This window comes from Anguilla rostrata, chromosome 16 (assembly GCF_018555375.3).
Source record: "Anguilla rostrata isolate EN2019 chromosome 16, ASM1855537v3, whole genome shotgun sequence".
In the NCBI taxonomy this organism is placed as follows: Eukaryota; Metazoa; Chordata; class Actinopteri; order Anguilliformes; family Anguillidae; genus Anguilla; species Anguilla rostrata.
The window spans coordinates 13,869,442-13,893,146 of record NC_057948.1 but is presented as its reverse complement, the minus strand read 5'-3'; the positions used below and the strand labels follow the sequence as shown (position 1 = coordinate 13,893,146).

Here is a 23,705-nt window from a genome sequence, read left to right as displayed (position 1 = left end):
TGGCTCAGTCCCTTTCTGCCTTATCTCTGTCAGAACAAGGGTGCTGGAGAATGTGGAGGGTGAAACTCTTTTATTTATAAACTCAGAGAGGCTGATAAAGAATTGGTGCTTGAGGCACACACAGCTTTCCTGGCTTGGGTCTGCCCTTCCACCACCTGCAGGTCTACCGGCAATAGACATTCTATTAACCTGCAAAGGAAAACACCACATTTTTAAAAATCCACACAAAGATGGCAGACAACTGGCAGAATCCCAAACACATTGTATTTAATCACATAGATTTGGCATTAACTGTATTTTCACATACAGTACCCAATTAAACAATAATTAATTAAAATTGTATTTAATAAATGGAAATACTACAATCATTATCAGCCATCTTTGGCGTGTGGATGGGATTTGATAGTACTATACTATGACAATTCTTTTTTAAAATCTGTGTACACGCAGCTATACACAGTAACTTCTATACATAACAATACCTCATTAATGAGGTCAACAACCATGCAAACAACACAAATGGAAAAACAAACAAAGCAAGCTAAACAACAGCTAATCTGTCCTATTCTCTTTCCTTTTTTCTCCCTTTGTTTCTTGCCCCCTCCTTCTTTCTCTGTCCCTCTCTGTTTCTCTTCTTCTCTCTGGCTTCCTCTCTCTCCCTTCCTCTATCCCCCTCTTTGCTGGGTCTAAGGAACCCAGGCTTGTGTGTGTATTTGGGGGGGGGGGGGGGGGCGTGGGCTGGGAAGAATCAGACCAAGCACCCAGCAGGACTATGGCACTGGAAACAACTATCTCTAGGGAAAAGGTCACTCTTCCACTTAGTATTGACTCCTGTGTGCTCGATTAGACAAGATGGAAGTCTGTGCCATAGACCGCACAAATATAACCATGTCTATTTATAAGTCTGCTTCCATACATCAGTCATATCCACATCATAAAGAGGGTTTTATACTTGTTGTTTTTTAATGCAACCAATAATTTATGCATTTTCATAATTACATTACATTTTGTTTCAAGAAGTTGGGATTTACCAATAGTGTCAAAATATATAATCTATTTGTACAATTGAATTGAAGCCATGGCATGTCATGCCAATTCAGTTTTTTGTGTTAAAATGTGTTGATCCTTGAAGAAAGAAAAATACAGTACACAGTGTGTGTATACCTGTGCCTAAATGGGCTGAATCATGTTGTGTTGAAATCAGGTATGTTTTATTGTTCTCAGCCAGCTTGCACAGCACACATTAAACAGTATACAGTACACAGGTTTCCATAAGTTGGAAAGACATTTATAAAGATGTAATGAGTCATTGTTATACAATGTTTAACCTGTAGCCCTGCATCATGTACAGCATCCAACAGCAATACTGCTGTTCCCATCCAAGTCTGTTAAGTTTTTACTCTGGAGGAAAAAAGTTAATAATAAATTAGCAAACATATTAATATAATAATAATAAAATAATAACAATAATAAAAAATCCAAGCTGCAGCAGGGTGTTACAAGTTTCTCTGCCAAAAGTATGACATAAAGTTTGGAAGAAGAAAAAATGGCCCCAGCGCCTATTTTTAGAAGTACTGTAAGAAACAGCATCGGGTCAATGATTACAAAAGAGGCAAACATTTCCAGAGACTCCCACTCCTCATGCTCAGGCCCTTTCTGATTGTATTCCCACACAAAGTCAGGAAAAAGGCCTGCTCTTTGAACACAGGTTACATCTGAGCACCTGGGAGGAGACACACTGTTTCTCCCACCCCTCGAGATCTTCCACACTCAAAACAAAGTTCAGTTAAAATGATACACTCCTTGTCTTTCTTTTTTTTTCTCCAAACCCATCCGTAAAACCACCCGTCTGATTCTCAGTGGCGTACTTGCTTAACTGAAGAGCTAAGGTGACTCATGTCAAAGATTCAAGAGATACGTCACAGCAATGCACAGTAATCACCCACATGAGCGAATCTGAGAACACTTTTTGGATAAAGGGATGAAGCATTTGATGTGGGAGGCTGTAATATCTCACTGTTTTGGCTCTAATCTGACTCATATGGTGAAGTGCCAGCTTGCCATGGTTTTAAAAAGAGAAATGCACTTACAATAGCTGTTGTTTTAAGTCTCCAGAGCACAAGGGGGCTGGAATTTTGTAAGTCCAGTGCTAGAACCTCCCATCGCTTCATTAGCAGTTAATTTTCCATTGTGAAGTACACAGCCCACAAGATGGTTAATTACAAGTTTTAAAAAAAGACATAATTGCAGAAATTACAGTAATTCTCATTGCATATTTTAAATGCAGCAAGACAACCTGGGGGGTCCAAAAAACATGACAAAATGATTAAAAAATGATTCATATTTTTAAAATACATTACAAGTTTGGTGGATCTATAATGCCTAACAACAACAACAACAACAACAACAACAATAATAATAATAATAATAATAATAATAATAATAATAATAATAATACATTATTATTATTACTTGAAATAAGAAATAGTAGCAGTGGTACAATTATGAATTTATTTAAATTGTCTTCATTTTTTGTCTTAATACATTTGGTTTGTATAAGGATAAAATGTTTATTATTTTATAACATTTTATTATAAAACAATGTAAAGGATAGCATATTGCCTGGTGTTAATCCAAGCACATATAATTATTGAACAAATATAATTGTAATCACATTGTTAATTACATTTGTTAATATTTTTACAAATTAGTTAAAATATATTTTACTTTGAATGGATGCATGGCCTTTCCTCAAACTGTCCTTCAAATAAAAAAACTGTATGGTTTGATATTTACAAATTGGTTAATCATGTTAATAAAATTATCACCAGTGAGGAATAAAAATGTATGTTTCTGAATTCAATTTAATTTCAAATACCACACATGATGGTGGAATACAGACTACATAATAAAATATATCTATGAATGAAATGATTTTTCTTAGAATTCTGTATGACAAAAATAACTGATAAATTGAAGTTATCCTTATTTTGTGATTCCCTTTTCCCCAGAAACCCAAACACCAACACCATGTGTATGTATGCACTTATTGTGTGCTTGCTAGCTTATGTAATGGTTTTTAATTTACTTCACCAAGTTTAAAATAGTTCTGTACGGTTAGTGACACATTAAAGCTACCTGCATATGTTTAGCATTCTTTTTCTCTCTTTATGAGTTCACAGGCTGTGGACTGAAGGTCACTGAATACAATGGATTCCCTTAAAACTCTGTCAAACATTAGCAGCCTTGTCAAAGAACATAAAAAGACCAGTGTTCAAGACCGCAAATTTCCAGGTACACCCCACTATTTTGTGACATAGACATTTCTAAATTACAGCAACATGCTAAACTACAGTAAGCTGCATTGTGCCCTGAGAAAAATATACATCAGTTAAATTCAGCAAAAAATAAACTGACCGCAATGAGAATGCAGCAAACGAAACACTAGGCTATTTCATTCATGGTACGGGGACAATAAATGGTTCAATTAGATAGGTTAATGATACAGTAAAAGTGTCTGTTTATTACAGACATTTCATTTCGGCAATTATATAACTCTCGTACTTTTGCAGATATATAGTACCAAATTGTGAGTAACGCAGTTTGAGATGACAGGCGGCTTGGTTTATAAAACATTATTTATATGAGATGCTAAACAGGTTTTCCGGACTGACCAAATGTTTTTTGATTGGGGATTGGCTGTCTGGTAAAACAATTCCGTTAAAACATATCTTCAGGTGTGTCAAGTCTCCTGAGTTGAATAATAAAAATCTATAAAATAAATTAGCCCGAGAGAGCTTATAATTTAACAGAGTAGCAAACTGAAGTGAATCCACAATAAAAAGGAGTAAAACTTTGGAAAATATTTTCGATTGGCCCAGAGGTTTCCCATAGAGACGATGATGCAGTAGTAAAGGGGCCGGGCTTCCTCCCAGCTGAGACTCATCTCAGAAATGAATGCCACTCACTCTCTTTGGCTTGTAATATAATTGATCATCAAATTAGAAAGCAGAAGAGAACCGACCCCAGCGTAGTGCCCCCTTTAAATTTTAGCTAGTTCTCACATTTTCTTTCTTAACTGAATTTTAACTTGAAACAAGCTTGATGTGAGCAAGGAGAAATAAGATCACTTCTTTTTTTCCCCTTCTCTCACCTTCACAGTGCACCTATCCACCAAATCACCTTTAGTTTTTTATATTTATTTTTTTCTCTGATACCTCCTTGGATACTTCGGCAAAAGCACGGCATCACTCGGGCACCTTTCTGAAGTCTCACGTACGGCACCAAGATTTCTTCTGCAACTTTAACGCACTTGAGGGAAAACCAACCCAAACCACCAACGGGGAAAACGACATATTTTTTTCTTGTTCAAAGAGGCGTTAAAGTTGCACAATGAGTCTCAAATCTGATCCTGAGCCGAACAACAACGTATCTATAGAAGAGGAGGTAAGGAACAGTTTTGTTTCCTCAAAGTTTGCTTTGGACGGTAGTGGGTCAATTTAAACTTGTCAGTTAAGAACATGGCCACTAACTTTCCAAATCACCCAAAACGTGAACCAAGTGACGTATATGGCTGTTGAGGCTGTATTATCTACCGGTATTAAATGCAGGTGTGTTCGTTTTGCGACATGTAAGTGGGCAGGAAGAATTTTTTTATTTAAATGTTTAAAAAGAAAATTTAAAAAAAGTTAACCGTCACCAGAAGTTCAGGCAACTAGTTGGCTATAGAAAACAAGTAAATTCTTCATACCTAATGTAATAAAATCAAAATTTAGTGGAACAGGACTAAAGTTTAAGATTCTGTATACTTGATGCTAAATACTACCTTTCTGTTAAAGAGGCGTCGAATTTAAGCAAAATGTGGCTACTCGTTGGAACGATTCCTTCCATGGGCGTGATTTTTTTTTTTTTTTACCAATCTTTTCTCTTTTTTGGTTTAAATTATTGTAAGGGACTCCTGAGCGTCTAATTTGTAAGGCTGTTTGTGTAATTTCGCTCCCCTTATAGCCTTTTTAACGGTCACATTGCGGAAACTGAAATTTAGAATTTTTATTTTATAGAGTTTGAGATGTGACTCAGTTTGAGCTCAGGATTCTATGAAATATTTCGAATTTGACTGTAGGTGTCTTTCGACATTATTGGAATGATGTAAAATGAGTAGTGTGCCACCTTTTTAAAAGTCGGTTTTCGGTTTGTGAACCTAGAAACCACGTAATGCGTATATACTGTAAATGCCTTTGGTCGTCTTTCCCCTTATTTAGAATGTATAAAAGTGTTAAATTGTTTTGAGCCATACCCCCTTTGGCCTTCTTAGTGTGCGGTGGGGGACATGGATCTAGTATAGCCCATTCCATGTTTTGTAAATTTCTGTAATATCTCTTGGCTGGCTAAGTTTGAGAATGCATTTAGCTTTGTCTGAAATTTCTGAAGTTATAGCAAGTCAAGTGTTATGAAATGAAGCATAGGTGGCATTGATTGGGAAGTGGAATTACTATTGAATGTGCATTTCTCTGAGCCTTGTCTCCATTTCAGCAGTGTTAACTTAAAATCTCACAGGTGGAATGGTATGGCAGAAGTGGTGAGTCTTGTGATAAAGCTCGCTTACCTGTAGTTCTCGTATTATGAAACTGTGCTGCCATCCCGTTACAAGTGCATTTTGTTGTGCAAGTGCAGTACTGCCTGGAGATATCCGCAGGTGTTGGCACCCCCAGCTGAGAACTGAGGGAGAAGTAAAGGGCTTAAAGCTGTGGTCCGCTGCTGTGTTGGAGAGTAGCAGTTCAGAATGGTCTTTGAAAGGCAGATTAAAGTTCAGTAGCTGGTAGTTCCACCAGAAATGGAAGCCTCTGGCCCTGTACACAACAAGTTTGTCAAGCAGGACTGGATGGACATTTTTTCTGTGTGATATTTGATTTGATGTAAGGTTTGATAGTGATGCAGTTTGTTGAAAGGTTTCAGATAACTGTTACAATTGGCATTAATTTGTTTCAGTGGTAATGCATTTAATTTGTCTTGCAACCCCCCCCCCCCCTCCCCAAAAAAGGACATGTTAATTTAATTGTGTACTGTTCATTTATATGGTTTATTAGGAACTTCTTAACTTCTGTACACTAAATGTAACCTTTTAAATGCTATTAACCAGATGAGATTTGAAAAACATACAGTAACATCTTTAATGTCTTGTAATTTGCAAGCATGTGCAGTTGCATTTAGCAGTTTATGAATTTTCTGAACTTGTGCAATTGGTTTTATTTTGTAGATTGTCTGTAGAGGTTACATTACTTGGCCTATTAGTTTGTCACTTTGGAAACGGTCTGTATCAGAAATTTCCTTATTGGATAAGACTGGTGCTTCAGTTTCATCCTCCAAGTGCATCTGTGTGTGTCAATTGCACAGAATATGAAGCCAATGAAGTGGCTTGCATATTTGCAAAATGGTTATTGATAGTTTATGGGCTATGTACAAATTACACATATTGAGCTGCTAGCTTTTTCTTTAAAAAAATTAATAAATGAATTTAAAACATCTGATTAGACTGAATATCAAAAACCGTTAATGTTTAGTTAAGGTTGGAATTTCGTGACCATGGCTTTGTCAGCAGAGTTAACTGCTGGGGAAAGGCATTCCTGACAAGTATGTAGTTTTCCTGGCAAGTGCTCAATATGTTACCACCTGCAGAAGTAACTTTAGCACACATGGTAGTCTAATAGTGGTGGTGGTTGTGCAGCAAAGGTTTGCTAAACCTAAATGAAATTAAATGTAGAAATGTATTAACTTTGCGCATTAACTTTGTACATTTTTGTAACCTCCACATGGCTGGATTTCTATGGTGCGGCTTGATCTGAACCCATGGCCTTCAAGGTCAGAGGTCAGAAGTCTTATGCATAAATCAGTTTGTCCAAGTGTTTACCTTTTGGCTACATCACTTTCAGTTTTGCTGTGATGTGGTTGCAATCTTAACCCGCTATGCAATTTGCATGACTCTGTTCTCGCATGGTAATGTTAGTCTGTTACTGTAAATCAAGTGGCATCAGTAGTGTTACTTTTGCTATGGCCATTTTTGCATGTGGTCCATATTATGTTTTAAATGCCTTGTCTTGTTGCTAACTAATGTAACAAGTTCACATCACACGTTTTAGTATGCCTGTTTTATTGCAGCATATGATTGACAGTGTTAGCTTCTTGCTGCCGACACTGAAGATGACAAGCACTTGCCACCTGTGCTACACAACTTGGTTTGAAGGTTTCCTATAGGCGAGGCATAGTTTTGAAATGGCGATCCTTTGCACTAAGGTGTTCCTGTGCTGCACTATTTAGAACTGGCCATTTCTCACCACTACCGGTCCAAGCTTAGACCCCAGGTATGGCTTTGAGGCTGCTTTGCTTGCTGCTGGTGCATATCTGACCCAAGTGAGGTTGCACAGGGTCTCTCTCTCTCTCTCTCTCTCGGCCAATGAGTCTGGGATGGCATGTTTGTAAGTGGGGCCAGCCTATTGTGTTGCGGAACCTCCCACTGAGACTAACAGACCCTTTTTCTGCCTGCTTACTTCAGTTCTGTGGCTGTAGGGGATCAATGGTGTTGTCATGTTTGTGCCATTTTAAGTGTATAACCTATTACTTTGCACTCACTAATTTATTCTTTGAGATGGTTTAATTTTACTATATGGGAATGTGTAACTAGAGGAATCTAACATTCTATGCTTAAGACCCATGCTGAATGTGTTTGCCTGAAAGTTTACTCCTGAAATGTGCACCAAATTACATGCACAGAATAAAAACACTTCAGTTAGTAGTGACTAATGCGACAAAACTGTATTTGATCTGTTAAGATCATGTGTCCATAATTGGACTACACCTTGAATTTTGACCCTCCTGAATTATAGGCCTACACCTTGGGACCGATTTCATTAAGTAACATTTCATTGGCTTTTTTTTTTTTTTTTTTTTTTTTTAAAACCTCAGTAACCTCTGGTATTCACTAATGCTGAGAAGCAGTTTGACCACTGCAGGAGACTGCCATGTTAATACAACCCCAGAATGTGGGCATTGTGCTTGAACCGTTCGGGCTGCAGAACCAGGGCCCAACGTGGGTTGTTTTGTTTCCTGGTGCATGTGGGGCAGCAGTCTCAAACCTGATGACTTCATTGCCTGAGCATTTGGGGGAGGGCAGTAGGAAGGCTGTGATGGAGGCCTGCCTTGGCATTCATTGTCTTAATTTGTTTTGGCTCATAGGATGAAAGGGGAGTTTGGTCAGAGCTGGGCCCCCTTTGCTCATCTTTGCACAGTGACTGTTCTGAAGGACTTTATTTATAACCTATATTAAACTGTACATCACTCATTGAGTTGGAAGGAGGACTGGCATAGTTCTATATTTTGATCAAAAATACCTCTGTTCTCATAAATGGTATGTAATTTGCAAAATTTTATTCATTTTTGTTGCAGTTGGGATAAATAATTACTAAAATGAGATGTTCCCCTGTTATACTGTATTGGGAAATTTAAAAACCTTTAGAATCTAGGGTAATTATTGTTCATGGGTTTTAATTTAAATTTTTCTATTATATTAAATTTGGAAGTCAGTTTCAAGCATCTTAAGGTGTTGTGTAAACATGCTTCCGAATATCAATACATTTTCTCACAAATGTATTGCTGTCATTTTATTTTAATTCTGTACTTCTGGCTGGAATGAGATTTTGGTACTTAAGCAGGAATTTGTAAGGAATTGTATGTATTCACGGTGTCCTGCCATGCCTTTACAGGTATAAGGATTTAAATTTGGATCTGTTTTGTCTGCTTCCTGCTTTTCAAGGTTTAAATTAAACCTGCATTATATGACTTGTTCCTCTTAGTGTTTTGACTGCTGATTGTACCATTAGATTTATTTTTGTGGACAAAGGGATATTCTAAGTTAAAGTATACGCTTCCATTCAGTACTATGGGTTAGAAGTGTATCTGTGGTTTCCCCATGTGCTGTTTAATAAAATTGGCATCGTGTAGTCATGTATTCACTAGGTCAGGTGTTGGCTATCATGTGAATACCACAACTCAACACTTCACACTGCCAGTACTCAACCTCCACTGACTATTTTCCTAGGGACAATCCTGATATGAATCTGTTAATCACAATCTTGTTATTGTGCGTGTCTCAAGCTTAATAAATAATTGGGGGGAGGGGGGGCTGTTGTGGCTGTGTGCATAAAGTATGACGAGGCCTTTTGGCAATAATTACATTTTCAATATTTTTTCCCACTTGGCTTTCTTTGTTTGATACAGGGAACCAATCGCATGCCACTCTCACAGTAAATGAATGTACTACTCTCTAACCTTTGAAAATAAAATTGTAGTTACCTCCCCCCCCCACTGCTTGTGTAACAACTGCATTTTTTTGTCTTACAAACTGGGTGCCGCACAGAATCAATGTTCTAACATTTGCACTTGTTTTTCTTCCTCTAAAATTAGCTAAGTATACAGAAAGAACACTGAAATTTTGTGTGATTTTGAACTTCAGTTCTTTGGTTGCATTTGTTACGTGTAAAATGAGAAATTTCCTCAGCTCCTGGATATGAGTACTTCAGCGCCATTTATTGGGACCTGTCCATGTGAGATGTGTTGGTGGTTTATGGTCTGACAGATCGACAGGTTAATCCTGTAGAATGTTTTGTCGCATGAATGCCAGCAGAAGAAAAGAAAATTGAAGCCAGCATTTCTGAGAAAGTGGTTTCCCCTTACTGAGTCAAATGTTTCAAAAGTATTAAAGGGATGTAATTTTGGAAACAGTGGGTCTACATTTATCTCTTTTGTGAAAGGTTTTCCTTTTCAAATGGCTAGCTGAGTCTAGTAGTTTCATAACTTAAACTGACAGGATGGGGTAAATGTCTGCACAACTGCTCCGCTCTATTGCATTGTCTAGTAATGCATATAGGACATCTGACATCCTTTCCGCCCCCCCTTTGATTTGACTAATTTAGCTAATGTGGCCAGTTCATTCTGCACCATTTTCTGTAATGCACTTGCTTTTTTCCCCCCGCATTGTTGCATTCAGTGCCTGTGGCTTTTTTGGGGACATTTTTGGTATCTTATCTGGTTTTGGGCAGGTGCAGCTTGATTGGCTTTCCATTGCTGGGGTATTGAAAGACCAGCTGTGAGTTGAGGCTTGCTTGATTTAAGGTGGAAGGCCCCCTGGACGTCTACCTGCTGATGGGGCACACACTGTAATGCTACCCTTCCTATATAATTAACATCCAGAAGCTATTCTGGGTTTCTAGACATGCATGTGTACATTGTAGTTGTGGATGGCAAAGGTGCATCCCTTATGCAGTGAAAGTTGGGCATATGAAAATTCAGTAAAGGATGTTTGTCTTCCAGCACTGGATCATTGCCCTGAAATCTGCAAACTATGGGCAATTGTCTATGAATTATCAGGCCTGGTCCTAGGGTGCAGGTTATACCAAATCAAATGCATTAATGAAATTCCACTCGGCAGTACATTTGACGGTATTGGGATGTGCCAGGTAATCTACCCTTTAATATAAAAGACTGGAACGACAAAAGGCTCTGTGTGTAGGGGAAAATAAATTGAAAGTTTCTCTTGTATAAAGAATTGTAGAACACCTTGTTTTTCATTGCCATGTGAAAGAATGAGCAATGTGTTTTGGATTGTTCAGTGATGGTAATCAATGTTTATTGGAAGTGAAAGATTTGAGTAATTTCCTGAGCTCAGTACTGGTGGAAATGTCACACTCATGGAAACTTGAGCGTAAAATTGGATTTGGTCATCACAGGGCTTCATTTCAGAATGTGGGGGGGGGGACACCTTCATACTTGCATTATATAATAATTTGCTGAAAATTCCACTACCACTTGACTAATATGTAGGAAAATGTTGTTTTTGGAAACCAGGAGTTGCAGTGTGGACTTGACCAGATAGACCCTCACTCGATTGCATCATTGAACTTAAGCACCTGCCTTATTTTGCTTTTATCAGCAAAGCCGTAACCGAGAAGGAATATTTTTCACACTTCATTTTTTCAATTTGGTGTTTGATTGCATCAGTTCAGCATGTTGTACTGCTTTTGGCCCAGAATTCTGCTCTGAAATTAAGACCTTGACCCTCTTCAGTTTATTCAAATGCCTTTCAATAGAATGTATTTCAGCATGGCTGTATTGTTTTGCTATGTATCTTATGGGATATTAACTTCTGCTTAATCATTTCTGTCAGTAGTGCATTTCAGGCATTTTGGCATCTCACACAAAGCTGAGGGGAATTTAAGTGTTTTTGTAGACCGTGGTTTCCTTTGGAATCATGGGGGATAACTTGTTCCAGGACAGCAGCTTTTTGTTAAGTAGATGAACTGAATGTCAGATTTATTGAAATACTCATGCATTGTGTGTGCGAGTCTTTTTGTACTGCCATTTCCAACTGTTTCTTCAAACAGAAAATGGCATTTGTACACTTCCATATAAGGCTGTCAGAAATGCTTTTGTCTTAATTCCTTGTGTTGGATTTTTTAAATTCATTTTTTTTAAATTGATGTGTATGGAATTCTGACACACTGGCAAAGCATTTGAAAACTGACTTGAATATCTAAGTTTTTAAAATTGTGCAACACTGGATGTTGTAACCCATTTATTGTTCAGCAAGTAGCTTCAATTGTTAAACTGGCTGTCCTAAACACTTCCCCCCCCCCCCCCCCCCCAAGGACTGTGGCCAGTTTGAAATTTAGAAGTAGTCGTATATTTTGGATCTCACCCGAAGTCTGAATGCTGTATAATTGCAGTGCGCTGAATAAAGCTACATAAGTGTTTGGGCTGAATTTCATTGCTGCTCAATGTTAACGGGTTCTTGTTCTCACATTACTTGTTGGTGATTTTCTTTGTTGTACACCTGATGTCAACAAGATTCTTTGACTTTCTAGGTACGAACACTCTTTGTCAGCGGCCTTCCAGTTGACATCAAACCGCGTGAGCTCTACTTGCTATTCAGACCATTCAAGGTAAGCCCATTCAATGGCTTCACTAAATGTGCCTTTTCAGAGTGGTTTTGCAACACCTTGGACATTAGGTACAGCCAGTCTTCCTTGTTCATTGGCATGTTTACAATGGTTTGAGGATAATTGTAATCGTGTCTCCAGTTTTCATTTTTCCCAACCCCTCCACCTTCACCACATAGCAAACAAAAACTGAAGCGGTTTCTTTGCACAGGGATGGAGTGCTGGAATGTGTAAATAAGGCACTGCCAGACCACAGGAAGAGGAAGTAGGGAAGAATTTGTGGCCATTTCATGCCTGACACTGAATTAGACTAGAACTCTCCAGCTCACTGTAATGTACTGTGTGCTAACCAATCAGATTTGAATGAAATTGGCTTATCGTGGTTTCTGATCAGCTTGTATTTATTGGGCTTGAGTGCCTTGGCTGGTAAGGGGCACACCACCAGTGCATTGGGTTCTACTAGTACCACTGCTGAGAGCATCTTAGGAGGGTGTGGACTTAAGCTGCTGTGAAGCTGCCGTGATTCTGCCATGTGTGGTAATTTGGCAACATTTTTTTAAAAATAAAATTTATTTTTTTATAAAATTAGAATTTGGAGCCCAATGTAGGGCTCAAATTTCAGCCCTAATTTAGAATGGCCAACTATCTTACTCATGTTTGCTTCTATACACACACACACACGGCCTCCATCAGAATTCACCCAGGATTTGGCCATTTTACAGTATGTTTCCAATTTTCCTCATACTTCCTAAAGGCAGTTGTGTATTAAAATTAAAAAATCAATTTTAGACATGGTATCATACAAGAGTCAAAAGATGTTCCAAAATGGCTGCCAGTTTAGGGGATTAACATTTACCTGATTGTATGTCAGGGTATTTATGAAATCAACATTTGAGCTTATAGTAACTATACAGAACACGAAATGAGTACACGTTTTCCCAAATATAAATGTAGTACATATGAAAATTAAATCAATAAAAATCTTTAAGAATGAAAATAATATGTGGGCATAATTGTACACTTGACATATTCACAAATAAAGCAGTGATGTAATGTAAATCAATTCTTCATCCTAATTATGGACCATATTTTGATGCAATACACTCTTTGTACACTGGCAATGGGGACAACATTTCAAAACTGTAAGCCATAGTAAATTTTGCACATCCCCAAAACGATTAATTTATTTGTTTTTTTTGACCATGCTTCAGTAGTTTAGTACAGATGCAGTGCATGTGCAGTCTGATGGGATAATTTAATGTATTGATTACCAACTTGTAATGTGTAATAGTCTTAATGTACCAGTCAGTTAAACTTGTTAATGGTTTACTCACCCCCGCCCCCCCCCCTTCTCGTTGCTAGGCAGGGGTTCTTTGGTGATCCCTCATCATGGTTGGGATTTGCACCTTCATTAAGGAGCAGAATTTCCTGTTTGTGTGGCTTGCCTAACATGGTCATCACTTCTAACATGTACTACTTTGGTTTCTGAGAGGTTTCTATGCTCCTGACAATTCATTCCCTTTGGTTCCTTTCATGTCTTGAGATTCCTTGCCTTCATTATGATACATTTGTGTGCCCTTCAATGCATACTGTCATTACTCCAGCACTCATGCTCTCATTTTGATGAAGGGGCAACCCTTATACAGGCCAAGACTCACCTGCAAGACTGCATGGTGGTACCCTGGGAAGGGAGGGTTTCTACGTATGCCTCTGTCTACATAGGAGTATACCTCCCACATCCATGAGCTGTATTTGTGAGATTTGGCTCTGTGGGGGTGGTGGGGAATTCTGTGGATAAGTGCATGTGACTGCATCACAATTAATTGGATTTATTTTCCTTTACAGGGTTATGAAGGTTCACTGATTAAGTTGACATCAAAGCAGGTGAGGCATTTTTTTGTCTTGTTACCAGGCCAGTGGCCAAGTGCTATGCCTAAACTCTGCCTGTAAGTGCTCTTTCTGTCGTTCTGGCATAGGTCATGGAGGCTGAAAATATCCCTTAAACCTTGGAAAACCAATGCCATGTTTGTTTTGTGTGCACACATCAACATACAGTTCAACCTTGCTATCAATGCTGACTGGCCTTGCCATGTTACTTCATCGAGCTTCTAAGATATTGGCACAGATTTTCTCTGACACTTAAAATTGTAGCCAATTGGCTCCTCTATGCTCTGATACAACAGCAAAGGGAAGTGTTCACTTAATTTCAATTTTGTTTTCTTCATGCAGCCTTCTAGGCACACTGTTTAAACAGAAATAAAAGTAAACCATTGCCTTTGGTCAAAACCATAATGTCAGAGCTGTAACAAGTATCACCCACCCCCAGCTACAGTCAGACAGCACAAACTGTCCAGGAAGTGCACTCCATGACTTCAAGCCCTACATAGAGAAAAGAACAGTGGCTGCTTTTTGTAAGATGCTTGAACTCCTGACTTGACAAGGGAGGCGACGCTTTGACCTTGCATGGAATAAAATTTTGTATGATCATCTGGAAGGAATTGGTGGGTGGGAGAGTAATGGGGGGGGGGGGGGTGATGAACTTAAGAGGCTCAAAATCCTTATTAAATTGCAGTCCAGTAATGTAAAATACCTCAATGGTGTGTCATACTGAAGTATATTCTGTTGTGATATTTTTCACTTTTAGATTGTGTGCATGGATATTTTCCCTTGGCAAATGATGTACCTTCTGATTCCTTAAGTCCACATGTTTAATTGCTTTTTCTTTTTCCTCTTCCAGCCTGTTGGCTTTGTTACCTTTGACAGCCGGTCTGGCGCTGAAGCGGCAAAAAATGCATTAAATGTAAGCACCCAGCCATCAGTAACCAGACTTGAAGGTAGCTCTAAATTATTGAGCAGTCTGCATCCATCTGGAGGAGGCCCACAGTGGAATTTGTCTTGTGCACGTGGGCATCTTTTTGTGGTTTGGATGGATGACGGAGCCACTTCCAGTAGCCCTCATGGCAAACTCCATAAACTGCGACCCTACATGCCCCCCTCCCCCGTTCCGTTGGGCTTCCCTATTTACCCTTTAAGGCGGCTCTTGGTGAATTCCTCAGTCATGAGTTGGATACAGTACAGTTCTTGGGCCCTGTCAAGTAGAAGGCCTCAGGCTAATGTTGGTTTAGGGTGAGGTCCTAAATCTTCTTCCTTGGGCCAGATGTGTGAATTTGTAGTTTCCAGGGGAAAAGTTCTGCTTACCTAATTATCTGGTAGCCTGTTGTCATGAGATCCTATTAAAATCAATCCTAGTAACTCAACTGTAAGCTTTAGACGAGTACTGCTGCAAGGCCCCAGGACCTTATCTAGGTTTTCATTTAAATTTTATTTTTTGACATGGTCTGTTGAAGTAATCACTCATTTGCAGACACTGCTGCATAGCAAAATGGCCCCAGTCACAAAGCAAAAGTACCTGCATGTGGGGCACAAAATGAGGGCACATATCACTCAATTAGGGGTCTGCCAGGCTGGCCCTCCCCTCACATCCCTCATTGTGTCCCCTCCCCTCCCCATTTCTCCCCAGGGGATTCGCTTTGACCCAGAAAGCCCACAGACCCTGCGGTTAGAGTTCGCTAAAGCCAACACGAAGATGGCCAAGAGTAAGCTGCTGGCCACACCGAACCCCACAAATATCCACCCAGCTCTAGGAGCACACTTCATTGCACGGGACCCATGTAAGTGTACGGCTGCACCTAGGACTTCCACTCGCACTGCACTGAGAGCAGAGACCCCTTCCCTGCAGTCAAAACATAACATACAATTAACAAGCCTAACTAATTCACTCCCACGTGCATGCATTATGCCCACAGGAGGCCAGAAGTTCCACCAACATTTTTATTCAAACACACCGCACACGTACCCGTAAACGTCTTGGCAACTTCTTAGGGTGCAGTGGCTCATGCCTTTAGCTTCTGCCTTTGCGCTTGCTTGCTTCCTGAGGATTCTGGGATGGTGAGAAGTACAGATGTCTACCCTAGAGTTTTAATATTTTTAAGCTATTATTTTTACCCCCCCTCCCCGCCCCCCCCCCTCCCCCACAGTCACAGGCACAACAATCTCACCTTTCGCACAGAATTAAGTTCCTGCCTATACTGGAGCAAATTACACTGGTGTTCATAACGGGCTGTTTTCTGTACCACTGAGAGATTTAATTTAAGTGTCAAACATGATTTGTTCCAACTGGTCATAAAACTGCAGGCCGTTGGTGTATCCTGCCGTCCTGTCCCCAGTTACTGGATTTTGAAAGATGCTGCCCCACATCCAAAAAAAAAAGGATTGTTTGAGCTTTGAGTCGTAACAAACCACACCTCAATGATCAAGAGCAGTACAGTTTGCACCACACACTTTTTCAAAGTTCTCTGGAGTTTGGACATTGTGCTGCTTTTAGCACCTGAAGGAACCTGTCATGCTGAGGGTCCAAGCTGGCAGTGCCACATTAAGGATGGCCCTTGCATCCCCACCTCCACCACTCAGTGATTTTTGGATACGTTTTTTTTTCCCCCCCAAGTGTCTGAACTGTAGAGGTGTTGATTGTGTCTCTTGTGGGGGCTGGTCCCTGTGTGTGGGTGTGTAGATGACCTGACTGGAGCAGCACTGATCCCTGCTTCCCCTGAGGCCTGGGCCCCTTACCCACTGTACACCACAGAGCTGACCCCTGGGCTCCCCCACGCCGCCTTCACCTACCCCGCCGCAGCCGCTGCGGCTGCAGCCCTCCACGCCCAGGTGAGGGACCAACCGGTGTGTTTCCTCATCTTTTATCCCCCTTTAACTAGCTCTGCCCCCCCCCCCCCCCTTCTGCATGTTAGTCCCCAGCATGCTCACCACTGTGTCACTGCATTAAGCAGAGAGGACGTTGTAGGAGGGTAGACCTGGTCCATAAGGCCAGTCACTGCGGTCTGACCCAGGCATGTTGCATTTCTTTAAGGGACTCGTGCCATTAAGACAATGGGACAAATTTGCTTAATTGCCGTTATGGTTGGATTACGCATTTATTGCTGATTCGGATCTGTTAATTCCTCCACCCTTGCAATCCCTGTGCCCCTAGTTAAACATTATCCCAGATTTTCTTCTCTGTCCATGATTGAAGGTTTTTGTGGTGGTTGTGGAGACTTCAGCTGTGAAGGCGCATGCCTGTGTGCGTGTATGTGTTTGGTGTCTAACCACCACCCGATTCATTCACTTTTCTCCCCCAGGATGGGAGGCTTATGGAAAGCCTTAACATTTCAGTCTTCACGTGATACCATTTTTTTCCCCCATTTTTCTTCTGGAGTTTAAAAAAAAATGTTTTTACTCCACCCCCCCTCTAAAATTGTACCTTAAACCGCCTCCAGGGTGGTATTCTCTTGTTTAGACAGACAGTGGATCTTGGGTTCAGCAGTGACTTGCCTGGTTCTGGTCAATCTAAGTTGGGTTCGAACTCAAGGAGTTAGTTTTGTTTAATGCGCAGTCTGGATTGTGAAGATTTGGGGGGTGTCAACTGATGGTCAGTTAGTAATGTGTCCTGACTCGTTCAGTGACTAAATCAGGGCTGTGTAAATTTTTAATGCAGTTTGCTCTTAAGAGTTAATCAGAAGTGACTGGTTCTGGAGGAGCAGGCTGCCAAGAGCAGTGGGGGGATCGATTAGACTGCTGGGGGTTTTGTCTGCTGTTGCTGTGGCAATGACCTATTATGAGCTAAAGGTCACAGATGAAAGGGGTTGACCAAGCGTTGCCTTTCTGAGCATCCTCCTCAGAAGGCTGAGGTGGGTCGAGCCCCTCTTCCACCATTTTCAGCACGTGAGGTGGTTTGGGGCCACAGTGATTACCCACCTCTCCCAAAAGATTTGAGGTGGTGTTGAACAGCTTTGTTGTGTTTGGCTGTCACTCTTAGGGACACTTTCACAGACACCGATGAAGCCTATTCGTAGAGTAAATTTAAAATTTTGAATGGATATTCTCTATACTAATTTAGTCCAGGATTGAGCTTAATCTGTTTTTGTGGGTTTCCTCCTTTCTTGCTAGCTGCTGTTTCCATGCCTTTTAGGGCAAACCTTTCCTCCCAGTCAGACAAGCTGCTGAAAAACACACTCATCCTGTAGTCAGATGCTGCCTCACACCAGACACTTAAGCCTGCCTCTGGAGGTTCACACTTGGTAAAGCCCAAACTGGTTGGAGCCAAATGATGAGTGTCAAGGTCACACTGTCTGACTGTCTTTTCTCTAAGGGCCTATATGGACACTGCCCCAGGAAGGTCCGGTTGTGGGGGTTGGCTCTTTCTGTAACAAGCATGCTGCAGTGCTTCAGTAAATCTGATGTCATATTCACTTGACTTCATATTCAACTCCTGCTTGGGTACAGCTGCAAGTAGTCTTTCCCCAACACAAGAAGATTCCAGGGCATGGATGATAGCTGCTGGCTACTGTGAAAATGGCAGCTGAAATTGCATTTCCTGTGATTTAACTCTTCATTAGTTTTTCTACAGTAGCAAGGCATCCACACGACAGTGGCAGAATTAGGGAAAGTGACAACTAAATTTCTCAAAGCAGCACTACCAGGAATGACCGGGCCAGCTCGCCGTCTGCTGCACCCAGGCCCCTGGCTGAAATGCAGCATGTCTCTGCAGCAGTAGAGGGTAGACTGCTAATTGTAGTCTGGTGAAAGATTGATAGACTGGAATGAATGGCTTTCCTGTATAGCTCACCTCCTGTTGGACTCTCTCTGTCAGCTCAGCTTACACGAACATATTTTGCTAGTGGAAGATTCGCAAGAGACACGCATACCAATAAACGGTCAATTATTGTGCCTGTCTCCAGTAGTTGGGTCAAAAGGAGCGATCGCATGACCTCCTTTCCAAGTACCACTAATGTGGGCCGAGAGTCAACTGGAACACCCCCCTCACGGTCTGAAACCCTGCAAAGCCAGCCAGTACGTGGACAAATTTGGAACCTCTGAATATGTCCACATTATTTAAAAAATTTTAAATGTAATACCTTTATGAACACACATTACTGTTCCAAAGTTATCTGGGGTGGTTTTGGGGCATTGTCCAAAAAAGTGGCCAGCATCTGAGAAATGTTGAAATTCTCTGGTACTGCAGCGGTAAGGGCCTTTTCTCAGACAACAGGAATTTGGATTAATGCCAGTTGTATTGGTGTTAAATCAGATTTCATAAATTCCAGTTTGCTGTTGAGTCCAAAATGTAATTTGCCATTTGCCAGATGGATTGCAGTGATTTCAGTTAAAATTGAACTGCTCTGCAGTGTAGCTCATGGTTCACAGGAAAATATGCATATGGAAAGTCTGAAATTGGTTGAGGTTGAAGCTTTCCATTTGACTCTTGATGAATCATGGGAGATGTTTGGGCTCAGATTTATGCGAGTGTCTTCTGATAAATGGGCCTCTGGGTGTTGAGGGTGAACGGCCTGTTCGGCTTGTTCCCTGCCTTGCTTTGGCACGCTGATGGGGGGGGGGGGGGGGGTCTGTGCTCACATTCCCACCTGGTGCTTAATTTGCAGGGGTCAGATGCCATATCTCAATCATGTCGGTAGTCTTGTTGATAAATGCATGGGAATGGAACCTTGTGCCTAGAATATGGCTGGTCAGCTTCGCTTCTAGTATGACTGCAACACAAGCTGTCCTATATGCACTAGATGTGTGCATTTGAACCACAGTACCCACCATGCAAATGCTTTACTGTTGTCTCAATGTGATCAAATTCTACTTGACCTGTCCATTTTGGCAAAGTATTCAAATGGACACATTGACTATGTACAGTTGAATTGTTTAAAAATAAAATGATGGAATGCTTCAGTGTCATGGCTAGCTTTTTAAAATATCTGGCCAGAAAAAGGTTTTCATTTGCATTGGAAATTGGGATTGTCAGTTGGTGATTTAGTAACCATTTTTATTTATTTTAAAGATGCGTTGGTACCCTTCTCCATCTGAAGCTTCCCAGCCAGGATGGAAATCCCGTCAGTTTTGTTAAAGTATTTAGTAAGTATCCACCACCTTTAAGCAAAAGCACATGCGATTTGTACTTTAAATACTGGTAGTTTTTAATTGATTCACTTCCTGAGACCACTTAGCATTTGACTAATTTTCCTTGATTTTCTAGTAAAATTGTCACTTGTGCATTGGCTTGTCTATTGGCACATTTGATTTGTCATAAATGTCTGTATATGACTGACAGTTTCTCTCTCCTCCTCCCTACAGATGCCATTCAGTACCTGAAGGTTTTTTGTTTGTTTTTTGTTTTTTCCTCCTAGTGGAGTGAGGTGTACTGAGCTCTACTTTAATTTAATCAGGTGTATTTAATGGACAACGGTGCATTATGGACATTTCTTTTTCCCTTTGGAAACTTTCTCTGAAGGACTTGGAACTGAAAACATCTTGTAGACTAAACTGAAGCTGAGGACGTTTTGGTGAACCCTTACGGTACAATATTTGCACCTCAAAACCCTGTGCAAGAAAAGTTCTACAGAAGTGGACAGGCTGAAATGATATAGCTGCTCTTTTGAGGAGGTGGGGCTTGGAGGGCTGGGATTTGGGGGGTTGAGACAATCATTGTGCATGTTGAAGTATTTGGCATGAATTAGAATGCGAAGTTCTGTGTATCCTTGTTTTGTAGTGCTTGCGTTGCCTTGGCAACGGGTCATGGCCTAGTCAGTTGACCCTTTGCTTCCTGTATCTTAGTCTTGCTTCTGTAAAGATTTCTGGCTTGGGTTGTTTGACATTACATGCAAGGCAGAGGCCAACTTTGTTACTTTGAAGTTTTTTTTTTTTTTTTTTTTTGTTCAGAATGGACAGGTTTTATGCACTGGGTTTCTCTTCGGTATGATCTCTGCAGTGAAGCTGTCCAAGGTGGGGCTAGCAGCTTCAGTGACCCAGCTTCTGCAGACCTTTTGAACGCATCCTCATCTGACAACCAGGTCTTGCCAAAATGTCTGTTTAGAGTATATTGAACAAAACAAGTACAAGTATTTTTGTACTTTTTGTGTAATGAATATTTATGCATTTTTGTGCAATTAAATAAGTAATCTGTATAAGTTGATGTTTAGTCTTCCTTTTGTGTTTTTGGTATTTTGATAGATGCTGACTCTATCTATATCCTGTTTGAAGTAGTTTAAAAGTGCAATTTTTTTTGGCTTGGTGTTAAATGCTGAACTATCCTGACAGTGGCTGAACTGCTAGTTTAAACCGACTGCTGACATGAGATTGCTGTATAAAAAATAAAATAAAATGCTGATCTTTCAGAATGTGAAACTGGATAATAAATAGATGAACTTAAAGTGGTTGCCTTTTCAGAATGATTTGAAATGAGAAGGATGATAACTTGGAGTTTTGCTTTTGGAACAGGGACAGTTTCACAGGGAAGGTTGGATAACTCCAATTATGGGTGCAGGTAATTTGTGGAATTGCAACCATAATAAATATGAATTTAAATTTGATTTTGTATGGTTATTTTTTTATTTTTTTTATTTTTTTGGGCTGTCTATACAGCCCTCAACCACTTGCCTCTTAGAGCAAGGTTTACATGCTCACTATGGTTACATCCTGTTGCAAAAAAAACCTAACCATTGCTGGGCTGTTCAAGGTGGGGGACTGCTGCAGTAGGCTTCTGAATTGTGTTTCTGGTTCAGCTGAGGATGTGACAGTAAAGGCAATCGCAAATGACATGGCTGTACCTACAAAACACTGCAGGTGTGTGTGAGACTAAGGAAGGAATAACAGACAAAAGATGGGCAATCATTTTTTAAAGATGTGCATTAGTGTTCTACAGTGGTCAGTTTTCCTAAGCCAGCCATGTCCTGTGATTGTGTGGGGTTATTTTTATTTATTTTTTTTATTTATTAAATAAGACTTCTTAAATTCTTTCTTCTGGAAGGTTGACTCATTAGCCTGTTTGTTGCTATGAATTTATAAACTTTTCATCCACATTCTTTACAGTGCCAAGGCATGATTACATTCAATTTCTGTTTTCATACTATTCCTAGTGTCTAGTTTCCACAATCCCTCCAATTTGAAAGGGCCCTATTCATCTCATTTTGGAAAGAGTATTTCAAATTTGCACAGGTGTGGAAGCATAAGTCTTTCAGTTGGTCTGGGTCAAATTATCCATGCAGTGATTTAATTGTTGCTGTCTGGCCTTGGCTTCAGTATTCCGCATGCACTTAATACAAGTGTACTTCAAATTAAAATGGATGGGGGCCGCATAGATAAAGTGCCCAAACAGTCTTGGGCTTTCCACATCTGGCGCCCTATGTTTAAAACGTCCTAAGAATCACAATGAGAACTGGCCCTTATCAAGTGGCTGGTGTCTGCTTCAATGAGTGCAAGAAGGGAATTGTGGTGGGAATTAAATTCAGAATGGAAAAGTGAGGTTTTTTTTAAACCCCGGAAGCATTTCACATGGCCTCTGAAGTTTTGGTATTTTCGAAGGATCAGGTACGATTAAAGAATAAAAGCGAAGTACACCACATCATGGTAATGATCGTTTGATAATCATCGTGGTATGTCGCCCAGCTCTACTCAACACCTTACAAAAATATTTCATTTGTTTGGAAAAGGTGTGCCTGACTATTTCTGCCATAGCGCAGATTGGAGAGGTCTGCAGAAAATTGCTAATGGTTTGTACTGTACTGTGACTGCTCATTCCAGCACCAGAACAGACAGCGGACATGAGCTGGAAGTGCAGGCACACAGGGGGAGGGGCCAGTTGTTTAAGATCTAACAGGGCAGTCTTTTTAGCTGCCTGACATCATGGGAGAGGGTCAGCTCCTGGAGTAAGAGCTGGGTTCAGTGAGTGGTAAGGAAGAGGCAGATTTTCCAGGTGTTGTGTATGTCACCTTGATGTTTTTGGAGAGGGATGGTGTGTTCTCCAGTACCACTCTGAGATTCCTAGCAGATGGTGGACATCCGGTGCCATCCAGGGTGAGTGAAAGGCTAAGCGGAGAAGGTCTTGGCTGGGAAGTATAGCAGTATGTTTTATGACTAAACTTCAGAGAGTCTTCTTGCCCAGATAGTGGTCTGGAATGATCACACTTCACAGTAATGCTGACATCACCCTCTGCCAGGCAACTTCAATGAATCATTCTGTGACTGTACAGTTGCAAGTTAGAGTGAGTATAAAGCTTATACCTCCACCCAGGCACACTTTTCTTCAGATGTGTTTGAAGCAAAAATGTCGTTCGCTGCATTAAAGCTAAACTCACATTTAAGTAGTAGCAATGCCAAGTGTCCTGTCTCGCCTCTTACAATGTCAAGTGTGATTAATATATGAGTACCACTACACTGTAACCACCAGAGAGCGCTAGAACCTACCTCCAGGACTTGTGAATTTGTAACCACATTTCTCATCCGTTCCATTAATCATTTTGGCTTACACTATATATGTATGTATGTGTGTGTATATATATATATATATATGAATAATCATTTACCAAAAAACTTTAGCTGTGTAGTAGAGACATTCTTTGCTGCAGAATAATTTTGTCTGGTTAAGTTACTAATGCTTTCCAGTTCCCAGATTAAAGCTTAAATATTTAATTATTAATTCTACATTGCCATCATTAGTGCCAAAGTGGCTCTCGGTGTTAACAGTGGAGCTGACCAGTGTGCCATGGCCTCGGCGGCTTTGAAACATTCCTGTTCAGCCAGGCGCAAAGCCCATTCAGCAGACAGACTTCTTAAAGTGTCCATTTTCAATGAGACCAGCTGCCTAATTAAAGAGTCTGATAAAGTATG

At 40.4% G+C, this 23,705-nt stretch overlaps 1 protein-coding gene and 1 long non-coding RNA gene across 3 annotated transcripts; one reads left to right on the top strand and one right to left on the bottom strand.

The window, feature by feature from the left end:
- Positions 1–55: 55 nt before the first annotated feature.
- LOC135242721 (uncharacterized) lies at positions 56–5,915 on the bottom strand. Its single transcript, XR_010326446.1, has 2 exons — positions 5,606–5,915; positions 56–1,401 (listed from the first exon to the last, which is right to left on the bottom strand). It is a non-coding gene; the product is annotated as an uncharacterized LOC135242721 (long non-coding RNA).
- Positions 3,978–21,409, top strand: rbpms2a (RNA binding protein, mRNA processing factor 2a). Of its 2 annotated transcripts, none has more exons than XM_064313934.1 (8): positions 3,978–4,446; positions 11,913–11,990; positions 13,833–13,871; positions 14,725–14,787; positions 15,508–15,658; positions 16,558–16,721; positions 19,882–19,955; positions 20,175–21,409. In XM_064313934.1, the coding sequence occupies exons 1-7, from the start codon at positions 4,393–4,395 to the stop codon at positions 19,945–19,947; spliced, it is 615 nt and encodes a 204-aa protein (XP_064170004.1). In that variant the 5' UTR covers positions 3,978–4,392; the 3' UTR covers positions 19,948–19,955; positions 20,175–21,409. The 2 variants fall into 2 exon arrangements, with proteins under 2 accessions (XP_064170004.1, XP_064170005.1); XM_064313935.1 differs by having other exon boundaries at positions 3,980–4,446; positions 16,558–16,706.
- Positions 21,410–23,705: the final 2,296 nt, after the last annotated feature.